The sequence below is a fragment of the Anomaloglossus baeobatrachus genome, chromosome 4 (genome assembly GCF_048569485.1).
Source record: "Anomaloglossus baeobatrachus isolate aAnoBae1 chromosome 4, aAnoBae1.hap1, whole genome shotgun sequence".
Taxonomy (NCBI): Eukaryota; Metazoa; Chordata; class Amphibia; order Anura; family Aromobatidae; genus Anomaloglossus; species Anomaloglossus baeobatrachus.
Genome location: NC_134356.1, coordinates 382,543,784 through 382,566,823, shown reverse-complemented (window position 1 = coordinate 382,566,823; position 23,040 = coordinate 382,543,784). Strand labels below are relative to the sequence as shown.

The window sequence follows — 23,040 nt, the reverse complement described above, 5'->3', positions numbered from 1 at the left end:
GTTCTGCATAGCTCCCAGCCATCTCATTTTTAGCAAGACTGTCCCGATTTGAGGCTTAGTCCCGCTGTCTCAGAATGTCAGGGCTTTTGTCCCCATTTCTTCATTGTCTTTGTCGGCTAAATAGCTCCTTCTCAGGGGCAGGGTCGACATTTCTCTGCATGGACATTTATTAAATAAATAATTCTCTTTTTTGATCTCCACGACACTCAAATTCATGCCCTCCATGTGCGAAGACAGCAGCTCTTGCTATGAGCTACATTGAGGAAAATTGGAGAATTTCGTATACTTGAGCTGTTTATTACAGGTATACATACATAAAGTCTCACTGGTACTTGACCCCACAACCTCTACAATTTAAATCAACAGCTATAGCAATTAGCCACAGGCTCTAGAGGCTCTATTTGGAGCCTAAATAAAAACACATTAAAAAGCTGCAGTTTCTTTTTTATGTGCAGAATAAAAGCTTTTATGTACTATAAAAACGCAGCTTCATATCTACACTAATAACGCATCCAATAATGGGAAAATGCATAAAAATGCAGGAAAAAAATCAATAACCAGAGATGACTGTCATTGCGTAGTTTGGAGTGGACACCTGCAGAAAGCACAAAAACGCTAGATATTGTTAGGAAAGCTAACGTCAAGATCAGAAAGTTCTGGCTACTATTAGTATGAATGAATCAATAAATATAAAGCCAGAGTTCACAACCAGAGATGAGCATGATGAACAGATGCTGTAACATCAGCACTGGATAATCAGAAGCCGTGCTGGGGAAGCCGAAAGTTAAGAGATTTGCAGGCATTCCATTCAGCCACCTAACACCACTGACCTGGACACTGCACTGGAGTTCCATAAATCGATCCAGTCATCTTTCCAACCATCTGCGATACAGCAAGACAGTTGCAGATTTGGGTCTACACCCTGCAGTCTCGGGCATCTGCTGAATGTTCCTCACTGCCACCGCCCCTCTGCCAGGGACCAAAAAAATGGCAACTTGGTGTGACTTGGAGTGTGGTTAAGGATGTAGTCAAAATTTGTTGCTAAACGCATAATTTGTCCCTCTTACTGTTCTTCAAAAGTTGGGAGATATGGTGTTCATACGTTTATGTAAGATATTCCTCTTGAGTGATACTCTTACAGAGGCAGTCAAAGAGAGTAACATACACATAAGATTGCTAGACACCGAGAAGGAAGACACAAAAGAGGGATGCTAGTTTTAGCCCTTACAGGACCTACTAAAAAGTCACATGATCCTATTTTGTCCCCTTTAGGTCTCTTCTTTGTTAGGCCTAATTCAGGCATCCATTTTTTCACATATGTTAAAAAAGTACTGATTTTTGTTGGTGTTTGGATCAGATTTTCATCAGTGTTTTAGATTAGACTTGAGTGTTTCAGTTTTTGCCTTCAGTATTTACTCTGTGATTTTCTTGTATGAAAGAAAAAAATCCAAATCTTCTACCCATGTTAAAAACGGACAGCAAAACGATTGCGCATGGAAAGCAATGTGTACTGTCAGTATCTTTTCTAGACTTATATAGGAGATTTTGTCTAACGAGCATGTCTCCATGAAATACAGACAACCAAATGAGGACTTACATAGTTTGAATATTTTTGCATTATAATGCAGTCATCCTTTGTGATCCTGTTAAAGGATAATCTGTAAGGATACTGTATATGCTCGAGAATAAGCCAACCAGAATATAAGCCGAGGTACCTAATTTTGCCACAAAAAACTGGAAAAGTTATTAACTCGAGTATAAGCCTAGGGTGGGAAAGCTAGCAGCTATTGGTATATTTAAAAAATAAAAATAAATACCAATAAGATTTAATGTGCCCCATCCTGGTGCCCTGAAGTAATGTGCCCCATAATTTTCTCCTATAGTAATGTGCCCATCCTTGTGGTCCATCCTTTTGTCCTGTAGAAATGTGCACCATCCATGTGCTCTGTAGTAATGTCCCCATCCTTGTGCCCTGTTGTAATGTGCCCCATCCTTGTCTACTGTAGTAATGTGCCCATCCTTGAGCCCAATATTTGTGCCCTGTATGTCCTCAAACTGGTCCCCTTCTTGTCCCCCTGTACCGGCCAAGATCAACAAGGGGGTCTATGTGCCTGCGGTCCGCAAGAAGCAGGCAAGAGGGCACCGGGTGCACAGAGGACAGGTGAGAATACATTTTTGTGGGACCCTCACTCAAGTATAAGCTGAGGGGGGTAAATGTGCTGAAAAAGTTGGCTTATACACGAGTATATATTCTGTTACTTCATCCAAAATAGGAAAAATGGTATTCCTTAAAGATGCTGTCTGGAATTCTGTGCATGTCTTTCTGCTGTACTGTGTAGAAGCAGTTTGTTGCTAGAATGAATCTTCATCTTTTAATGCACGAAAAAGAACAACTATAGCTGAAGGCTGAAAAACAGACAGCATAAAATAGTTGCTGGCAGAGTTGCTTAATTTCACATTAAGGAGTTTTGAGTGTAAAATGAGCTGAATTAAATACCATAATTTACATCTCAGAAAATGTGTTAAAATATTAAACTGAAAATATCTATGATTCATTAAATCTGAATTGTAATAATAATGTAATGATAATGGGCATAGAAAACAATACAGTTCTTGTTTTTCAGTCTAAAAAAAAATAAGCTCAGTATTGTATATAGCATTCATCTAAAGTTTAGCTCCAAGAAATAGCAATTCAATAATATCTGCCCCTCCATCGGGAAGTTATTCCACCTATGAACATCTCTACATTACATTAGCATACAGAATCACCATAGACTACAATGGGCACAAGATCTATACATGAAAAACACAGATGCAATTTGTACAAAACAGAAAAAAAACAACTGAATGAGGCATTATATTCATATTAGTGTATTGAGGGTCTGTTGGATTTTATATTTTGACAGTTTAGTTTATTTAGCTATAAATATGTTAAAATGTGCTTCCGTTTCTTGTTTTCTTTTGTATTGGAAAAGGTGTAGTACATTTGGTTTGGTTGTTGTTTAGCTTTTCTTTCATGCCATCCAACTGGTGATTGACAGATGCAACTTTTCTGCAATTTTTAACAGTCGCATTTCATAAATGTGGCAAAAAGTAACTCTTCCCATCCATTTGGCCATCATGAATCACAAAATAGAGCATATAGAGTAAACAATAAGGGTACGTTGCTGTTTTGTGCTTCTTTTCTGCACACAGAAAAGCATGTTTTGGCAGGAGAAAAGCAGCTGAAAAAACGCACATTTTTTATTGCATTTGCACGTTTTTTAATATGCATTTTTTCCTGCTTCTTTTTGCACTTTTTTTTTTACTTATGGTGACTACGGGCTTCAGGAGCTGATGTTAAAGCGGGGACCTGGCTCTCACATAGTCTTCTGCCTTCTGTTTTTTCGTTTTTTTCAGCAAGCAAGGAAAAAGCATCCCACAAAAGTCTATGAGAATTGTGACTTGCTGTGCACACGCAGCTTCTTTTTTATTGCAGAGTTTGTTGCTGAAAAAAGAAGCAGCATGTCAACTGTTTCTGCATTTATTTCCTGCATTTATATAATCCCCTGCCATACACTACAGTGATTTATAGCACTTTGCATCCCACACCATGCATACAGCATGGTGTGTGAGGCTCTCCATAGCTCTGTAACCCAGAGTCATCATGGTGACTACCCAGGATTACTGTGGCAGCGATTGAGTACCTGTGATCACATTAAAGGGACCCGATCACCAGGGAGAGAAAAACGATTCCTCTACCTTCCTTCTGAATGCTGTGATAGCACTAATCGTGGCATTTAGGGGGTTAAACTGATGGGAGTGGTGCGGGCAACGCTTCAGAAAAACGCACAAATGCAACAAAAAATGCGCGGTTTTTTTCAGCTGCTTTTTCCTGCTAAAGGCCCTGTGCGCACACTGCGGATTTTTCCGCGTAATTGCCACGGATTTCGCTAAAGGAATGCTGCAGAAAATATTTATAACATGTCTGCAGTCCTCCTGCAAATCCTATGGGAATTAAAAAATGCTGTGCGCACACTGCGGATTTTTCCGCGGAAATGCCGCAGATTTCGGTGAAGGAATGCTGCAGAAAATATTTATAACATTTCTGCAGTCCTTCCCCAGCAAAACCTATGGGGATTAAAAAATGCTGTGTGCACACTGCGTTTTTTGTCCCTGCGGGTTTTGCTGCGGAATTTCTGCTACGAAATTAATGTACATGTCACTTCTTTTCCGCAGGTACAGTAATAGATCATGGTAAAAAAACGCAGGGAACAACCTGCGGAAAAAACGCAGCAAACTGCGGTAAATCCCGATGCGGTTTTCGGGTGCGGTTTTTGGGTGCTGTTTGCTGCGTTTTTTTACTGCAGGTGCGGTAATCTTTCAGAGGCTGTGGAATTTTCTAAAGAAACTTCCATTTTCTAGTGCGCACAGGGCCAAAACATGCTTTTTTGTGTGGCATACATATACAAGTCTCTCACCAATGCACCTACCCTACCAATCAGATAGTGCTGACCTAGCCTAACAATCCGCCATTAGTTTTAAGGTCCCAAATAGCCTCTTTAATAAAAAGAAATGTATAAGCAAAACCAAAAAAGTTATCAAAAATGTCATGCTTTTTTGTTTTTTCTTTTTTTAATTACCTTTATACAGTATATAGTCATTTTCCCTATTATTATATAACCACAGGTGTTTGATTGTGCATACTCTAAAATTGTAAATCTTATCAATAGCATTGAATATGAAAGGTAGCTGGAACAATAATTGAAAAAAAGGCTGACCTTTAAAATATGAGACAATGTTGCAATTATCCTTGTTATTAATACCGTGCAGCCATTCAACCTTAACAGTTCCAAAACAAAGTGTAGCATAAATTAGCTTTTACCTTGAGTCTGTGTTGTCGGACCAGTATATTTATGTCCTCAGAGTTGAGGCGGTTACTACTCTACAGTATATAGAAAATATGTTTCATACTATTATTTTTTCTCTTTTATTTCAGTTATATTTTTTTAAATAGCTAGTTCGTGGAAAATGATAATTATTTAAAAGCTCATATTATATGGATTCTGTGATGCCGCATCAATCCATGTAACAGTTCAGCAGAGAAATAATAGTTTGAAGATGTGGCAAGGACACTAATCCCAATATGATAGAAACAAAGGTAAAAGAAAACTACTGCTAAAACGCTATACATTCACAGGGAAAAATAGGGCAGATTGCGTCTTCCGCTCACCACCACATATAGTTCAGGGGAAAAAATTTGATGTAGAAATGCTGGCAGTTGCTGCCTAGTGATATCCTTGGAGAAGTTCTTAAGTGTCTGTGCAAAAAAGTTTGGATCCTGATAATGTCTTGGATCAGGAATGCAGCAAACATCTTGATGTTAAAAAAATAATCATAGTGCAAATCCACTAAATTACATAAATCAATAAATGTTTAATAAGTTATCTTTACAAAAATAGATAACCTTTTTCAATTAAAATATGGGGACACCTCTTAGCAATGCTGATCAATAAGCCCACAATTTCTGCTTCGACCTAGACATGCCTTTTTCTGCTTGAAAGAAAAAATTAAAATGGTGCTTTCCCTTCCCAACCAAGAAAAAAACCTCTTAAAATGGGCCATATCTTGCTTAAATTTAATGGTTATGTGCTTAAATATATACGTGCAACTAATAAACCACATACATAGGTACAAGTGCAGCTCAATCAATTAGAATATCATCAAAAAGTTAATTTATTTCAGTAATTAATTACAAAAAGGGAAACATATTATATAGAGTCATTACACACAGAGTGATCTATTTCAAGTGTTTATTTCTGTTAATGTTGATGATTATGGCTTACAGCCAATAAAAACCCAAAAGTCATTATCTTAGAAAATTATCACCACAAAACACCTGCAAAGGCTTCCTAAGCGTTTAAAATGGTCCCTTAGTCTGGTTCAGTAGGCTACATAATCATGGGGAAGACTGCTGACTTGATAGTTGCCCAGAAGGCAGTCACTGACACACTCCACAAAGAGGTTAAGCCATAAAAGGTCACTGCTAAAAAAAGCTGGCTGTTCATAGAGTGCTGTATCCAAGCATATTAATGGAAAGTTAAGTGTAAGGAAAAAGTATGGTTTAAAAAAGGTGCACACGCAACCGGGATAACTGCAGCCTTGAAAGGATTTTTTAAGAAAAGGCTATTCAAAAATCGGGGGGAGATTCACAAGGAATAGACTGCCGCTGCAGTCAGTGCTTCAGAGCCACCACACACAGACGTATCCAGGACATGAGCTACAACTATCAAATTCCTTGTGTCAAGCCACTCATGACCAATAGCCAATGCCAGAAGCGTCTTACCTGGGCCAAGGAGAAAAAGAACTGGACTGTTGCTCGGTTGACCAAGGTGTTGTTTTCAGATGAAAGTAAATTTTGCATTTCATTTGGAAATCAAGGTCCAGAGTCTGGAGGAAGAGTGGATAGGCCACAATCCAAGCTCCTTGAGGTCTAGTGTGAAGCTTCCACAATCAGTGCCACAGGCTGATCTCCTCCATGCCACACCACATTGATGCAGTAATTCATGAAAAAGGAGCCCCAATCAAGTATTGAGTGCATTTACTGTACAGACTTTTCAGTAGGACAACATTTCTGAGTTTAAGATCAATTTTTAAGTTGGTCTTTTATAATATTCTAATTTTCTGAGATAATGACTTTTGGGTTTTCATTGGCTGTAAGCCATAATCATCAATATTAACAGAAATAAACACTTGAAATAGATCACTCTGTGTGTAATGACTATATCATATATGTGTTTCCCTTTTTTGCATTGAATTACTGAAATAAATGAACTTTTTGAGGATATTCTAATTTATTGAGATGCCCTTGTAATATAATAACCCTTTTAAGCTTCACTAAATGTTAATAAAGTCCAAGTAGTATATATCTTACTAACAGATAATACATAGTTTGATTTGGCAACCTAAAATAAATCAAAAAAATGCCAGGGGCAAAGAAAGATTCCTAAAATGTAGAAGCAGTTAATAGAACATATGGTAGATTATGATCAAAAAATATCAGTGGACTAAATGGTTAAAATAATTGGGGACTTAAAAGAAAAATGGCTTCATATATTTACATTGTCCAGAAAGATATATGTATTTTGGTAAAATACATGGTATAAGGGATTTAATTAGTTAGTTAATTAATTATGCACTGATTTTCCTTAGATGCATCAGTTTATCTTTAGATGTGAACATGCCAGGCTCTGATTCATGCTGCCCGTGGTTTCACAGCATGAATCCACTGACAAGTTCCTATAAAATAGATAGGTCAAAATAGCTCCTACCCTAAGGGCGGCTTTGCACGTTCGCACGTGCGATGTCGGTGGGGTCAAATCGAAAGTGACGCACATCCGGCGTCACTTTCGACATCGTTGTGTGTAAATTCTAGATGATACGATGAAGGAGCGCAAAAGCGTCGTTATCGTATCATCGCTGCAGGCTCCGACTTTTCCATAATTATGCTGCCACGACAGGTACGATGTTGTTCCTCGCTCCTGCAGCAGCACACATCGCTGTGTGAGAAGCCTCAGGAGCGAGGAACATCACCTTACCTGCCGCCGGCGGCTCTACGGAAGGAAGGAGGTTGGCGGGATTTTTACATCCTGCTCATCTCCGCCCCTCCGCCGCTATTGGCTGCCTGCCGTGTGACGTCGCTATGATGCCACACGACCCGCCCCCTTAGGAAGAAGGCGGATTGCCGGCCAGAGCGACGGTCACAGGGCAGGTGATTGCATGTGAAGCTGGCGTAGCGATAATTTTCGCTATGCCAGCTATCACAAGATATCGTACCTGCGACGGGGGCGGGGACTATTGCGTGCGACATCGCAGCATCGGCTTGCGATGTCGCAACATGCAAAGCCCGCCTTAGAAATACCTGCATGGAGAACTTTGTGCCTTGCTACCCAGTAGATAGAATGTGCTATTGTGTAAATATCTGACGCTTCAAATATTCTCGTAGATATTCTTTCCTAAATACACCAGTATTCTGGCTTAATTTGCACAAAAAACTGTCTTAGGCTCCCTTCACACGCACGTGTCTCTGGTACGTGTTAGGGCCGTTCCTGCACGCACCGGAGACACGGGCACACGTAGACCCATTAAAATCAATGGGTCTGCGCACACGTGCGTGTTTTGCCATGGAACGTGTGTACGTGTGGCGCATACGCGTGTCCGTGTGTTCCACACGTTGACATGTCCACATTTTCTCCGGCATCACGGGTGTCACACGGCCCGCATGCGGACCACACGGATGTAGTGTGGATGCGGTCCCGTGTGACACGCGCCGGAGAAAACTCACATGTCAGAGAAAAAAATAACAAATCTTTACTCACGTTCTCCAGCCCTGCTGTCTCTGCCGCTGCTGTCACTTGCTGCCGACCGTCGCTCATTTTGCTCATTTAATATTCACTTCCGTGCGGCCGGAAGCAGCAGCAGCGGGGAGTCGGCAGGACCGGAGACCGAAGATCAGCACCACGGACAGCGACGTCAGGGACAGGTGAGTAGAAAGTTCTCGTTCTCCGTGTGTTATCACGGAGAACACACGGAGAATACACGTAGTGCCATAAACACGGCTCACGGAGGGGAAAACGCACCTTTGACACGTCCGTGAAACACGTGCGTGATTTTTACGGACGTGTGAAGGGGGCCTTACATGGTATTTACCATATCTCTTTTTAGACACTTGCAAAACGGTTATAGTTTATCAGAAACAGGCATTATTTTGTGGGAATGGGAGCACAGCTTGAGATGCAATACTGCACCACAATTTTGAAGAAAATTACTAGAAAACCAGTTATATACATTGATTTCCTTTGTCTGTACTGGAACCACACAAAAAACTGAGCAAAAGGCAAACTGGGCATAATTTCACACAAATCTCCAAAAATGTGGCTGTCAAAATTGTTGGCACCCTGAACTTAATATTTGGTTGCACACTCTTTGTAATAAACATCTGCAATCAATCACTTCATTTAACCATCAACAAGCTTCTTACACCTCTCAACTGGAATTTTGGACCACTCTTCTCTTTGCAAACTGCTCCAGGTCTCTCATATTTGAAGTGTGCTTACTCCCAAAAGCAATTTTAGGATCTTTACCCATGTGTTCAATGGGATTTAGATCTGGACTAATTGCTGGTCACTTCAGAATGCCCCAGTACTTTGTTTCTATTCACTTCTGGGTGCTTCTTGAAGCGTGTTGTGGGTCATTGTCCTAATGGAAGACCCATGATTATCTGTCCACAAGATATATCTCCAGAAAGATTTTGGCTTCCTCATATATTTTGGCAAACTGTTATCTAGCTTTTTTATGTCTCTCTGTGTCAGCAGTGGGGCTCTCCTGGGTCTCCTGCCATAGTGTTTCACTTCATTCAAGTGTCGACGGATAGTTCACACTGATAAGGATGCACCCAGAGCCTGCAGTACAGCTTGAATTTCCTTGTATTGGGGCTGCTTATCCATCATCTAAACTATCTTGTGTTGCACCCTTTCATCAATTTTTCTCTGATGTCCACTTCCAGGAAGATTAGCTATTGTTCCTTGGGTTGTAAACGTCTTGATTATGTTGCACACTGTGGACAAAGGAACATCAAGATCTCTGGAGATGAACTTGTAACCTTGAGATTGTTAGTATTTTTCCACAATTTTGGTTCTTAAGTCCTCAGACAGTTTTCTTCTCCTCCTTTTTCTGCTCTCTGTGTTTAGTGTGGCACACACAGTCACACAATGCAAAGATTGAGTCAACTTCTCTCTTTTTATCTGGGTTCAGGTGTGATTTTAATATGGCCCACACCTGTTACTTGCGACAGGTGAATTTGAATGAGCATCACTTTCTTGAAACAAAGTTGTTTGCCCTCAGTTTTGAAAATGTGGTAACAATTTTTTACGGACCATTTTTGGGGTTTTGTCTAAAATTATGTCCAGTTTGCCTTTTTTCTCTGTCATTTTCGGTGCTGTTTCAATATACACAATGTAAATAGACATGTGTGTAACAAACAATGTAAATAGACATGTGTGTAACAAAACATGTGTAATTGCAGTCATTTTATGGTAGAAATACTTTATTTCCTGAAATAATGCCAAGAATGCCAACATTTTCTGCCATGTCTGTATAAGATCACTATTGTAGGCTGATATATTTGCCTAGAAATATGAGATGCAACTTCTATGAAATACCATATTTTTCGGATTATAAGACGCACTTTTCCTCCCAAAAATATAGGAGGAAAATAAGGGGTGAGTCTTAAAATCCGAATTTAGCTTACATGGGGGTGGCGGAAAGGGGTCGCAGCAGGCAGGACAATGCTATATGCTGTGCTGCTCTCTGCGGCACTGCTCTATACAGCCCTGTTCAGTGGTCGGCGCGGCTCTGTACGGCGGGCGGCGCAGCTCTGTGCATCCTGTGCGATGGGTGGCGCTGCTCTGTGTAGCAGGTGGCATGGCTCTGTGCGGCGGGTAGCCCCCATCTGTGAGGCAGGCAGCAAAACTCTGTGCGGCAAGGCTCGGTGCGGCGGACGGCCCTGCTCTTTGCGGTGGGAAGCGAGGCTCTGTGCAGCAAGGCTTTGTGTGGCGGGCGACCCTGCTCTGTATGGTGGGCAGCGAGGCTCTGTGTGGCGGGCAGCAAGGCACGAGCCATTCTGAAGATGTTGATGGTAAGGGATTCAAGTAATGGCACCCAGAGTCGGCATGTGTGCAGATGGAGCTCTCGGTTCCAGCTCTCATCTGCGCACGCGCCTACTCCGGCCACCATTTCTTTGAAGCCCGCACCGCCGTCATCTTAGAAGCCCCAGCACAGAGCAGCCTGCTGGCCCAGCGCAAAGCAGCACCGGATGGCCCAGCACAGAGCAGCGCCGGCTGGCCCAGCGCAGAGCAGCGCCGGATGGCCCAGCACAGAGCAGCGTCGGATGGCCCAGCACAGAGCAGCATCAGATGGCCCAGCACAGAGCAGCGCTGGCTGGCTCAGCACAGCGCTGTAGCCCACAGTGAATATCTGGGCCCCCCTGCACCTCCCGTAGCATTGCTGTACTCCAGCACTGCCCCTGCCTCCTGTGAGTCCGCTCCACCATCGCTGCCGCCACACCGCCTCGGCAAGACACAACTGGTTTATAAAACGGAACTTACATATTTATTTATTTTTTTATCTCTAAATTTGGGGTGCATCTTATTATTTGGTGTGTCTTATAAAGTGAGAAGTATGGTATTTAGGTCACAACAAAATTACTAGTAAAAAAAGCAACGCTTTTCAAAATAGATTTTGATCTATGACAATAATGGATGTCATCAAAGTGCAAAACAACGATAGTGAGTGAATTGTAGTACTTGCTTGATCATATAGTAATGAGTATCATTATTGTAGGAATTTAATATAGAAAATGACATGATTGTGACTAATCAGAAGTGTATATTGTTCTAAAAATATTAGCATTGTTTATATAATAAGAAAAACTGAATTCATATTCTGCGCTCGTCTCTTCTGCAAAATAAGGAGTGAAAAGAACAACGAAAAGCGAGGTCATGTTCTTAAATTAACCTGGTCAGACATAACCATTTCTCTGAATTGTTCTTACATAAAAATTATTTCAGTCAGCTCATGTTCACATATCTTGACAGACGCATCCAAGGGTGATGCCATGGTAACAGTGGGTCATATAACTCCGTGGCTGTCAGTTTACAGAAAAAGTATGAGCAGAAATAGAGTTTGTATTTAATTATTTAATATAAAAATGAAGAAAATGTTGCATTTTCTATTTTTGAAAGAAATAAGTGTTAAAAAACAATAATGAAAATGTTAATATCTGTATTTCCTTATGGTTTGGTATATGTCCTCCAGACTTTAGAGATGCTCTTTCTTAATTCAGCGCACTGACTTATGTCTGGTACCTAATGGGCGCTTTCTGGCTGGGAAAACTGTGCAGAATTACCGTACACACTCCTATTTTCGTATATCAGCAGAATAGCGTGTCCGGTTATGGCTCATACAATCTTATGTGCTTCTACAGTTATATGAGAAATCAGGGTGTGCACATGTGAATATGATTCCCACTGTCTTTCCACATTTCATACTTTGAGTGATGGTGAGAAACTGGAGCTTAATGGTGTCAAATGACAATGGTGGCTCCAAATGTAACATTGCAGTGATGTAACCAGACACAAAATAGTGTGATAATTGTAATGGTTTAAATAAAAGTAGTATATCAGACTGATGAGTAAAATGCTCTAGACTAAGGGGTAGTTTGCACACTACGACATCGCAGCTGCGATGTCGGTGGGGTCAAATTAAAAGTGACGCACTTCCGGCATCGCATGCGACATCGTAGTGTGTAAAGGCTCGATGATACGATTAACGAGCGCAAAATCGTCGTAATCGTATCATAGCTGCAGCGTCGGCATAATCCATAATTACGCTGACGCGACAGTCCGATGTTGTTCCTCGCTCCTGCGGCAGCACATATCGCTGTGTGTGAAGCCGCAGGAGCGAGGAACATCTCCTACCGGCGTTACTGCGGCTACCGTAGAATATGCGGAAGGAAGGAGATGGGCGGGATGTTTACATCCCACTCATCTCCGCCCCTCCGCTCCGATTGGCCGCCTGGCGTGTGACATCACTATGACGCCGCACGACCCGCCCCCTTAACAAGGAGGCGGGTCGCCGGCCAGAGCGACGGTCGCAGGACAGGTGAGTCCATGTGAAGCTGCCGTAGCGATAATGTTCGCTACGGCAGCTATCACAAAGATATCGCTGCTGCGACGGGGGCGGGTACTATCGCGCTCGGCATCGCAGCATCGGCCTGCGATGTCGCAGCGTGCAAAGTACCCCTTAGGCTGGCTTTGCACACTACGACATCGCAGGTGCGATGTCGGTGGAGTCAAATTGAAAGTGACGCACATCCGGCGTCGCAGGCGATATCGTAGTGTGTAAATCCTAGATGATACGATTAACGATCGCAAAAGCGTCGTAATCGTATCATCGGTGCAACGTTGGCGAATTCCATAATTACGCTGACGCGACGGTCTGATGTTGTTCCTCGCTCCTGCGGCAGCACACATCCTACCTGTGTCACCGTGGCTCCCGTCGGCTATGCGGAAGGAAGAAGGTGGGCGGGATGTTTACATTCCGCTCATCTCCGCCCCTCCGCTCCTATTGTCCGCCTGCCGTGTGACGTCGCAGTGACGCCGCACGACCCGCCCTCTTAATATGGAGGCGGGTCGCCGGCCAGAGCGACGTCGCAGGTCAGGTGAGTGCATGTGAAGCTGCCGTAGCGATAATGTTCGCTACGGCAGCTGTCACAATGATATCGCAGCTGCGACGGGGGTGGGGACTATCGCGCTCGGCATCGCAGCATCGGCTTGCGATGTCGCAGCGTGCAAAGTACCCCTAAGGCTATGTTTACACGGTGTGGTTTTTTTATGTAGATTTTGATGCTTTTTTTGAAAAATCTGCATGCCTGTCCTGAAACCAGCAAAGTCTATGAGATTTCTGAAGTGCTGTGCGCACATGTTGCTTTTTTTCCATGCATATTTGGTGCAGATGTAGGTGCAGAAAAAATCTGCAGCATGCCAATTGTTTGGGTGTTTTTTCCTCCATTTTTTAGCCCTTCCAGCCATTGACTTTAATAAAGCATAAAAAAACACCGAAAACACAACAAAAATGCACCAAAGATGTATGTGGTTTTTGGTGCATTTTTCTGCCAGAAGGTTCAGATTTTATGCAGAAAATGTCTGCACCAAATCTACAGTGTGTGCACATACCCTAAGGCTATGTTCACACAGGGTGTTTTTTGCAGTGTTTTCTTCCCTGCCAAAACCTGATCTTGTGGTAGGATGTCTCCTGGGAGTCATCTGTGGCTTTTTTGTGTTTTTTGTTGCGTTTTTGCAGTGGTTTTTTCTATACTGTTGGTGGTTTTTAGTGCAAGACCATGGCATAAATGCTGCAAAGATTTGACATGCTCATTCTTAGAAAAACGCTGCAAAAACCAAGGAGGTTGACAAAATGGTCAAGAAAAATCTGGTGGTGATTTGTGTGTGTGTATGAGATTTCTGAAATTTCATAGCCTTTGCTGGGACTGTGAAAGGCAGTGTTTTGTTAGCATGGATTTGCATAAAACCAAGGCAAAAACCATGCTTAGGCTAGTTTCACACATCCGGCTTTTTGCCAATTTGCCGGTTCCGGCGCACGCCAGTACAGTGTATACTGTACAGTGGCAGCGCGACAAGCTCCAGTCACATGTTGTCATGTAACCGGAGCATGTGACCCGGAAGTTACAGCGCTGCCATTGTACTGTATACACTGTTCTGGTGTGCACCGAATCCGGCAAACCGGCGAAAAGCCGGATGTGTGAAACTAGCCTAAGAAATGCTGGAAAAACGCCCTGTGTGAACATAGCCTAAGAGTAAAGGAAAAACATTTTTTGTAAGACACTGGTGGAGATGTGACAATACCATTGTGTAGCATAATACATTACAATTATTGAAATTATTAAATAATAAGGTAATGCACAAAAGCATGAGTAGTAGTTGAGTAATCTAAATTCACTCATAATATTACTGCAGAAAGGTGTCTTTCATATTGCTAATGTAATCATGTCATTTTTTTTCATCTACAGGCTGCAGAGTGGCTATGCTTAAATTGCCAGACACAAAGAGCTCTCTCCGGACATCTTGGGGATTTAGACAAGATGCCCCAACCATTAGGACTATCACCTAAGTCATCACCAAAACACCATATTCCTGCAGACCAACCACAAAAACCGTTAACAGGCTCAACACCTAATGTAAAGTTAAATGATAAAATAACTGATCAAGTATTAAAGAAAGAAATGACTAGACATCCAGAAGGAAAACTTGGACAGATTGATAATGTTCTGAATCAAGAAAGCAAAGATATCAAACCAATAGACATTAAGCCCCTAGTGACGAAAGAAGATCCGGTGTTAGTGACCCCTGTAATAGCAGAGGTACTGCCTATTAAAGAGCATAAGCAAGACACTATAAAGGACACTGCCGTAGAAGGTGCAGAGCATTTACAGTCTGAAGGGAAAATGATGCCAAAGAAAGATTTGATGATTGACCTTTCAGCTACAGCTTTGAAGGAACTTGATGGAGAAACATGTGATGAGAGAATTAAACCCGAAGCAAGCCAACTCATGGATCATGAAACTGGAAAAGAAAAGACTGTAAGTAGTGATTGCTAAATAAATTATCTAGTATTGTGTTAAAATAAAGTAACCGAAATACTGTTAACCTAATACTATTACCCTATAGAGTACCCATCACCAATCAGAGGTTGCCATTTTTATTTAATAAAATTGGACAGCCCCATATAGATGGTATGTACAAATATCAGCAATTAACAAAACTACTCAGAAAGATACCTAATATTAGTTCCAAGATTTGGCTACAAAGTCGAGTATCTTTTGGGACTAGGATCTCACTACCCTCCGTGGCCGCTATTGGAGTGAAGCTCTCGCTCTGTGCTCACACCAAGCGCTGCATATCTTTAGAGCGGTCACCATTCAGTGACAGCTTAGAACAGTACACAGCAGCGTTGTGAAAAAAAAAAAAATGAGCACATGAGCTCTCATTCTTTTAGAATGAGAACGAGTTTGGAGGATTATGGGATCTCGTTCTGCATTCCAGGATCCCATAACCCAGAAGTTCAGGCCTAACTTTTGGTAGAATATTGAGTCCTTTTGATCTACAACACAAACGCTTCTCAATGGTCTTTATTATTGGTGATCATTCTGGGGCTGCCCACTTTCATTGACTAAAACATTCTACTCTATAAGATCCCGTATCATTTCTGTTTACAGCTAAAAGGATTTTGATACTTACTACAAGACACATAAACTGCACTAGAAGGTGGCCCGATTCTAACGCATTGGGTATTCTAGAATTTATTGTGTAGTTAATGTATGATTTGTTATATATATATATATATATATATATATATATATATATATATATATATATATATATATATAGATGTGTGTAGTTGCAAAGTGTTTGTGTAGGGCGCTGTAAATGTTCTGGGTGTTGTCTGGGTGAGAAAGCCATGGAACCCATAGGGTGGAGGGGCGACATGACTAGAGGGAAGGGAAGGAGTGATGGGGTTAATAGGAACAGGAATGGTCGTGTATAGGGCAAAGAAAGGGATTGGTGGGTAGGAGGAGTTTCTCTGGAGGAAGTGGTGGGACAGATGAGGGGTGTAAGTATAGGAAATCTGGCTTACCCCCTCTCTTGATTCCGGACATGGAGCGATCCGGACGTCCGACGGGATGGCTGCGATGCAGGAACAGCGGCGAATATCACATGGCAGTGCACGGGCCCCTGGCAGTGCGGTCCCACGTCAGGGCTGCCGGGGGTTAACCCGTCGGCACTTTCCCCTCGCTCCCCGGTCTGCAGCGGGCGGCGGTATCCCCCCTCCCCTCTCCTTCAGGTACTTGCAGTGTGCGGGGGGAGCGAGGAGGAGATGTGAGAGCCCCTTCGGGGACCCTCCATGGCAGCGACGTGGGCAGCGGCGGTACCCAGCAGCTGCTCCGGCCGTGGGAGGAATCTCCGTCCGGGCCGCGGCAGCCGGGAGGGGGGCGTGGCTAGTCTGCAGCCTACTTCCGGTTTCGAGCCGCGGCCTGGATTGCTGGATGTGGCGGCTCCTGGACAGGAGAGCGCTCAGCGGTGGACGGAGGCCAGCGCTACCCCCCCAGACGGTGGGGGGGCCGCGGGGCTGCTACCAGCGGGGTATCCGGCATCAGGGCAGGCGAGCCTGGTACGACGGGTGCCCAGGTGAGGGTGATGGCAGGGGCCCTGCGGTTTCTGCCCGGTCACCCAGATCAGGCGTGCAGCTCCCGGCAGTGGCGGTCTCCCCCAGGAGGGGGAGGGCCCAGCGGACAGAGGCTTGCGTGGGCCCAGGAGGGCTGGATGCGGCGGCTCCTGACAGGGAGAGCGCCCGGCAGAGGACAGAGGCCAGCAGTACCCCCTGCGGGCGGCGGGGGGGGCCGAGGGGCTGTAGCCAGCAGGGGGTCCGGCGCCAGGGCAGGCGAGCCTGGTGCGACGGGTGCCTGGGAGGCATTAGTAAGTGGGGGGTGATGGCGGGGGCCCTGCGGTTCCTGCCTGGTCACCTCGATCTGGCATGCAGCTTCCGGCAGCGGCGGTCTCCCCCAGGAGGGGGAGGGCCCGGCAGTCGGATACTTTCTGGGCCCAGGAGGGCAGGATGCGACGGCGGCTCTAGAGGGGAGTCTGCTGGCAGCGGGTCGGGCCGCAGGTACCCCCCTTCCCTTGCAGGCGGCAGGGGGGGGGTCGGGCCAGAAGATGATGAGGCCCACGGTGGCAGCCCATGGGACAGTGTGGTGTCCAGGGTTGTTGCCGCAGGGCAGAAGACGAAGCCTGGAGGACAGTGCCAACGCGGCGTACCAGGAGGACGGCCGTGGTGGTGGCGGCGCTTCGGAAGCGCCTGCATTACCTGAGCCAGAGGCAGTCGGCTCCAGTGAGGAGGATTGAGCAGCGTCGTTGGAAGATTCAGATGTCCAGATGGCTTGACTTCTACTCCAGTATCCGCCGGGTCGCGGTCGGGTGAGACAGCCGTGAATTCGGCGGGATTTTTGGGAGCACCTGGGGGTGCAAAAAAGGGTAGTGTGGGGGGGGGGCGGCTGCGGATACGGCAGCGCCAAGGGGGTCTGTGATATTGCACCAGGAAGGGGGTCTTCCTGTAAGGGTTTGTTGTATGACACGGTTGCCGGGAGTGCGTGTGCGCCGCCGGCGGCATGGACGGGAGTGGCGGTGGTAGGCGCAGGTACGGCAGGCAGAGTGAGGGCGCATGAGGCGGCGGGGGAGATTGTTCTGGCAGAGTCAACGGGGGGCTGTGACAAAGGAAGAGATGTGGAAAGAAGAGGGGGATGAGTTGGTGCGTCTGGATGACAGAGGCAATTGTGAGAGGTATATACAGTTAGGTCCAGAAATATTTGGACAGTGACACAATTTTCGCGAGTTGGGCTCTGCATGCCACCACATTGGATTTGAAATGAAACCTCTACAACAGAATTCAAGTGCAGATTGTAACGTTTAATTTGAAGGTTTGAACAAAAATATCTGATAGAAATTGTAGGAATTGTACACATTTCTTTACAAACACTCCACATTTTAGGAGGTCAAAAGTAATTGGACAAATAAACCAAACCCAAACAAAATATTTTTATTTTCAATATTTTGTTGCGAATCCTTTGGAGGCAATCACTGCCTTAAGTCTGGAACCCATGGACATCACCAAACGCTGGGTTTCCTCCTTCTAATGCTTTGCCAGGCCTTTACAGCCGCAGCCTTCAGGTCTTGCTTGTTTGTGGGTCTTTCCGTCTTAAGTCTGGATTTGAGCAAGTGAAATGCATGCTCAATTGGGTTAAGATCTGGTGATTGACTTGGCCGTTGCAGAATGTTCCACTTTTTTGCACTCATGAACTCCTGGGTAGCTTTGGCTGTATGCTTGGGGTCATTGTCCATCTGTACTATAAAGCGCCGTCCGATCAACTTTGCGGCATTTGGCTGAATCTGAGCTGAAAGTATATCCCAGTACACTTCAGAATTCATCCGGCTACTCTTGTCTGCTGTTATGTCATCAATAAACACAAGTGACCCAGTGCCATTGAAAGCCATGCATGCCCATGCCATCACGTTGCCTCCACCATGTTTTACAGAGGATGTGGTGTGCCTTGGATCATGTGCCGTTCCCTTTCTTCTCCAAACTTTTTTCTTCCCATCATTCTGGTACAGGTTGATTTTTGTCTCATCTGTCCATACAATACTTTTCCAGAACTGAGCTGGCTTCATGAGGTGTTTTTCAGCAAATTTAACTCTGGCCTGTCTATTTTTGAAATTGATGAATGGTTTGCATCTAGATGTGAACCCTTTGTATTTACTTTCATGGAGTCTTCTCTTTACTGTTGACTTAGAGACATATACACCTACTTCCCTGAGAGTGTTCTGGACTTCAGTTGATGTTGTGAACGGGTTCTTCTTCACCAAAGAAAGTATGCGGCGATCATCCACCACTGTTGTCATCCGTGGACGCCCAGGCCTTTTTGAGTTCCCAAGCTCACCAGTCAATTCCTTTTTTCTCAGAATGTACCCGACTGTTGATTTTGCTACTCCAAGCATGTCTGCTATCTCTCAGATGGATTTTTTTCTTTTTTTTCAGCCTCAGGATGTTCTGCTTCACCTCAATTGAGAGTTCCTTAGACCGCATGTTGTCTGGTCACAGCAACAGCTTCCAAGTGCAAAACCACACACCTGTAATCAACCCCAGACCTTTTAACTACTTCATTGATTACAGGTTAACGAGGGAGACGCCTTCAGAGTTAATTGCAGCCCTTAGAGTCCCTTGTCCAATTACTTTTGGTCCCTTGAAAAAGAGGAGGCTATGCATTACAGAGCTATGATTCCTAAACCCTTTCTCCGATTTGGATGTGAAAACTCTCATATTGCAGCTGGGAGTGTGCACTTTCAGCCCATATTATATATATAATTGTATTTCTGAACATGTTTTTGTAAACAGCTAAAATAACAAAACTTGTGTCACTGTCCAAATATTTCTGGACCTAACTGTATGTGCGTTGAAAGCCCGCTGGGGGCTTACCTATTGGCGGATGTGAGGGATAAGATTTGCAAGGGGTGATGGTTGAAATATTCTCCCTGCTGCCCCTGGAACAGTTTCTCTTGGATGAGGCAAGCTAGGTGACTCCAGGAAGGAGGGGGAGGGGATGCGCCGTTATAGGTCATCTCTCGTATATTTGCAACTTGGCGGCGGGCGTTTTGCGTTCTTTTGGTGAGTGTATTGGGGAGCAGGAATTGGGAAATTGTTTGGCATTGTTTGGTTATATGGTTGCATTTGGGGGTGCTTGTAGGTCAGTTGGCGGTGTAGCCTGGCTTCTGTACGCCAAGCGATTTTGGCAGGGGACGGTGTTGGGTACAAGTATGCGGTAAGATCATAAGGGCATATCCTTCTGGATGCGGTGATGGCGGGTCCTGGCCAACTCACCCCCCCCTTTCCCAGGGTGCAGCCGGGTGCTTGAGACTTGGAACCCCGGCGAACCGGATGACGGGGGGGGGTTTGTGGGCAGTATAGTGATGGGCAGTGCAAATTTGGCACCGCCTGTCGTCTTATGCACAAGTGTTCGGGCTGTGGAAGGGGACATAGCACTTCCCGCATTTTTGCATTCTGTCGGTGTTGGGGATCTTTGCTCCTTATTGGAATTGGCGCTTTGCTAAGGGAGGCCCGAATGTGGTCAGTGGGCAGTTGGGTAAGGAAGTGGCTTTGGGCAGGTTGGGGGGGCTATTCGAGGCCCTCCTTGTCATGATTGGGTTTCTCCGTTGGGGGTGGTGCAAAAAGGTGCCAAACTTATTTCGGCTTATTCAATTTTATCTTATACGGAGGAGTCATCGGTGTGTGCCTGCATTGCTCCAGATTTGTCGACGGTTTATTATTGTGTCGTGGGACGGAGTGTGGGATTTGGTAAAGGCGGTGAGCCGTGGAGCATTGATGGCAAAGGCGGCTGTGGAGGCGGCATTTAGGTTGTCATTGGTCCACTCCTGCTAGCCATCATTTCTGGTGTTGCTGTGGGGATGGGAATTATTACGTTGTTCGCTGTTGGGTGGTTCCATTTCGTATTACTATTTGAGGCGGTTATTTCTTTGTTAAGTGGGTTGTGCATGGTGTGTCCAGGATTACATCGCTCATTCATTATTGGATGATTTGCTTGTGCGTCGGGTCGGTGGGTCCGATGTTTCGTGTGGGGTTTGTTGTCTCATTGCCGAAGGTGGCGGTTACTCTTTTGGCATCCCGTGTGCGCAGGAGAAGACTGAAGGTCCAGCATCAGTGATGCGGTTTATGGGGGATAAAGATTGATGGTTCTGGCTATGGAGCGTAGGCTCCGTGGGTAATAGTGTGGTCCTACGGGCAGCGCTAGAGGCAGTAGATCACCTAAGGCAGTGCGGTTTAAGGTGGTGCGGTCTTCGCTGGGGCAGTGGAACTGCGGTTGCAGAGATACGGCATTGTGGAGTGCGTTTGCTGGACGGCTGTCGTCGGCTACGCCAAGGGTGCAGCCATCGGCTCATTTTGTGGGGGGTCACGAGGGAAATCATGGACAATCTAATGGTAGGATGTTTTCTTGCGGCAATTTCAATAGCTGCGCGTGGTGGCTGGGTAAGGTGGTACCTGATGGAATGTTGCAGCAGTCCTCGGATGTGGCAGGACCGGCTGTTTTGGTTTAGCATGGTGGGGTATTGCTTCCAATTTTTGGTGGTGGTCGAATCGTGGGGGGTCAGCAGTTTTGGCGAGAGGAAGGTGTGCTGTCAGGGTGTTTATTAGTCGCTGGAGGATTTGATTATTGGTTTGTTGGCTAATTCTGGGCCAAGGGTGGTGTACTTGCAGCATTTCGTTCTCAAATGTATGTGGTATAATCATAAAAAAAAAAAAAAAAAATTAGGTGTGGCACAACCCGTGCCGGGGGTCAACAAAGGGGTAGCTGCTGCTTTGTTTCGTTTCAGTTCCGCAGGTTTCGGGAGTTGAAGCCGGGGGCAGAAGAGGTTGGAACGGTGTTTCCGGGGGGCTTGTGGAGTCAGGAGAGGCTGTGTTTGGGAGCTGGTCAGGAACTCGGTGACTGTGGTTACTTGGTGCTGATATATAGAACTGTGGGCGGCATGGATAACGTTGTTTGGGGCCAGGTTTAGTGGGGGCCCGGTGGTGTTGTTGACAGTGGTAAGTAACAGATTTTTCGGGTTGGTAGGTTGGCATCGGCAGTGGTCCATGGGATGGCGGCTGTGGTTTTGAGTTGAAGTTTAGGGGTGAGAGGGATGTTTTCGGAGGATTTTCGGGTGCGGCAAGGCCTTGAAGGGTTTTTCGCAAGGGTGTGAAGGAGCCGGACGCAAGGGTCCGATCTCCTTTGTGGTGTTAAAGCGTTTTGGGAGTGATTTGAGGTTGATATGTTCATCTGATTGTGAGCGGGTCTGTGTTTCCTTTGGCCCAAAACAGTTGGTGTTAGCCTTGTATGGGGCAATGCAAATCAGGGGTTGGCCGGCCCATCTACGGTTAGGGGCGGTGGTTTGATGTTGGCAGTTGGGCCTGCGGTGGGGCAGGGGGTTGAGCGCTGACTTCGTCGCGCACAAACAACGGATCAGGCAGGTTGTGATGGTTGGGGGTGTTATACGCGGTCCTGGGTGTAGAATCATGTCGGGAGGATGCCCAGGACTGTGGTTGCGTCATGTGGATGGTGTCCCCCCCCCTCGTTTTGTTAAGGTACCAGTTTTGGCAGTGCTGGAGACTTGCTTGCAAGGGGCGGGGGTGGGCGCCCGGAGTATTACGGGTCGCATTCCTTCTGGATTGGGGCTGCCACGGAGGCCCCTTGGTGTGGTCTCGGGAAAGTGTTTGTGAGCTGTATTGGGAGGGAGGACCCCTCTTGTTTTCGTCGTTACGTTTGGCCTCCGTTGTTATCGTGTTAAGGCCCACAGGGGGGTTTTTTGAGTCTTTTTGGAAGTGGAACATGTTTGGTTAGCATAACCATCCCCCATGCTACGCACCCTCCATCGTGCTCCATCCCCCATGCTGCGCACCCCCCATCGTGCTCCATCCCCCATGCTGCGCACCCCCCATCATGCTCCATCCCCCATGCTGCGCACCCCCCATCGTGCTCCATCCACCTTGCTGCACACCCCCCATCGTGCTCCATCCCCCATGCTGTGCACCCCCCATTGTGCTCCATCCCCCATGCTGCGCACCCCTCATTGTGCTCCATCCCCCATGCTGCGCACCCCCCATTGTACTCCATCCCCCATGCTCCGCACCCCTCAGAGAGGAGTATAATAGGAGGACTATAATAGGAGGAGTAGTCCTGAGGAGAGAGAAATATAATGGGAGGAGTAGTCCTGGGGAGAGAGGAGTATAATAGGAGGAGTAGTCCTGGGGAAAGAGGAGGATAATAGGAGGAGTATTCCTGGGGAAAGAGGAGTATAATGGGAGTAGTAGTCCTGGGGAAAGAGG

The 23,040-nt window shown here is 45.5% G+C and overlaps 1 protein-coding gene across 5 annotated transcripts in view; it reads left to right on the top strand.

Annotated features, from left to right (window-relative positions):
* The window catches only part of PCLO (piccolo presynaptic cytomatrix protein), a 540,339-nt gene that overhangs the window by 257,965 nt on the left and 259,334 nt on the right, over nucleotides 1–23,040 (top strand). For all 5 annotated transcript variants that reach the window (XM_075345226.1, XM_075345222.1, XM_075345224.1 and 2 more), the window contains exon 4: nucleotides 14,627–15,196. In XM_075345226.1, the coding sequence (XP_075201341.1) occupies nucleotides 14,627–15,196 (570 nt within the window). The remainder of the gene's footprint in view (nucleotides 1–14,626; nucleotides 15,197–23,040) is intronic.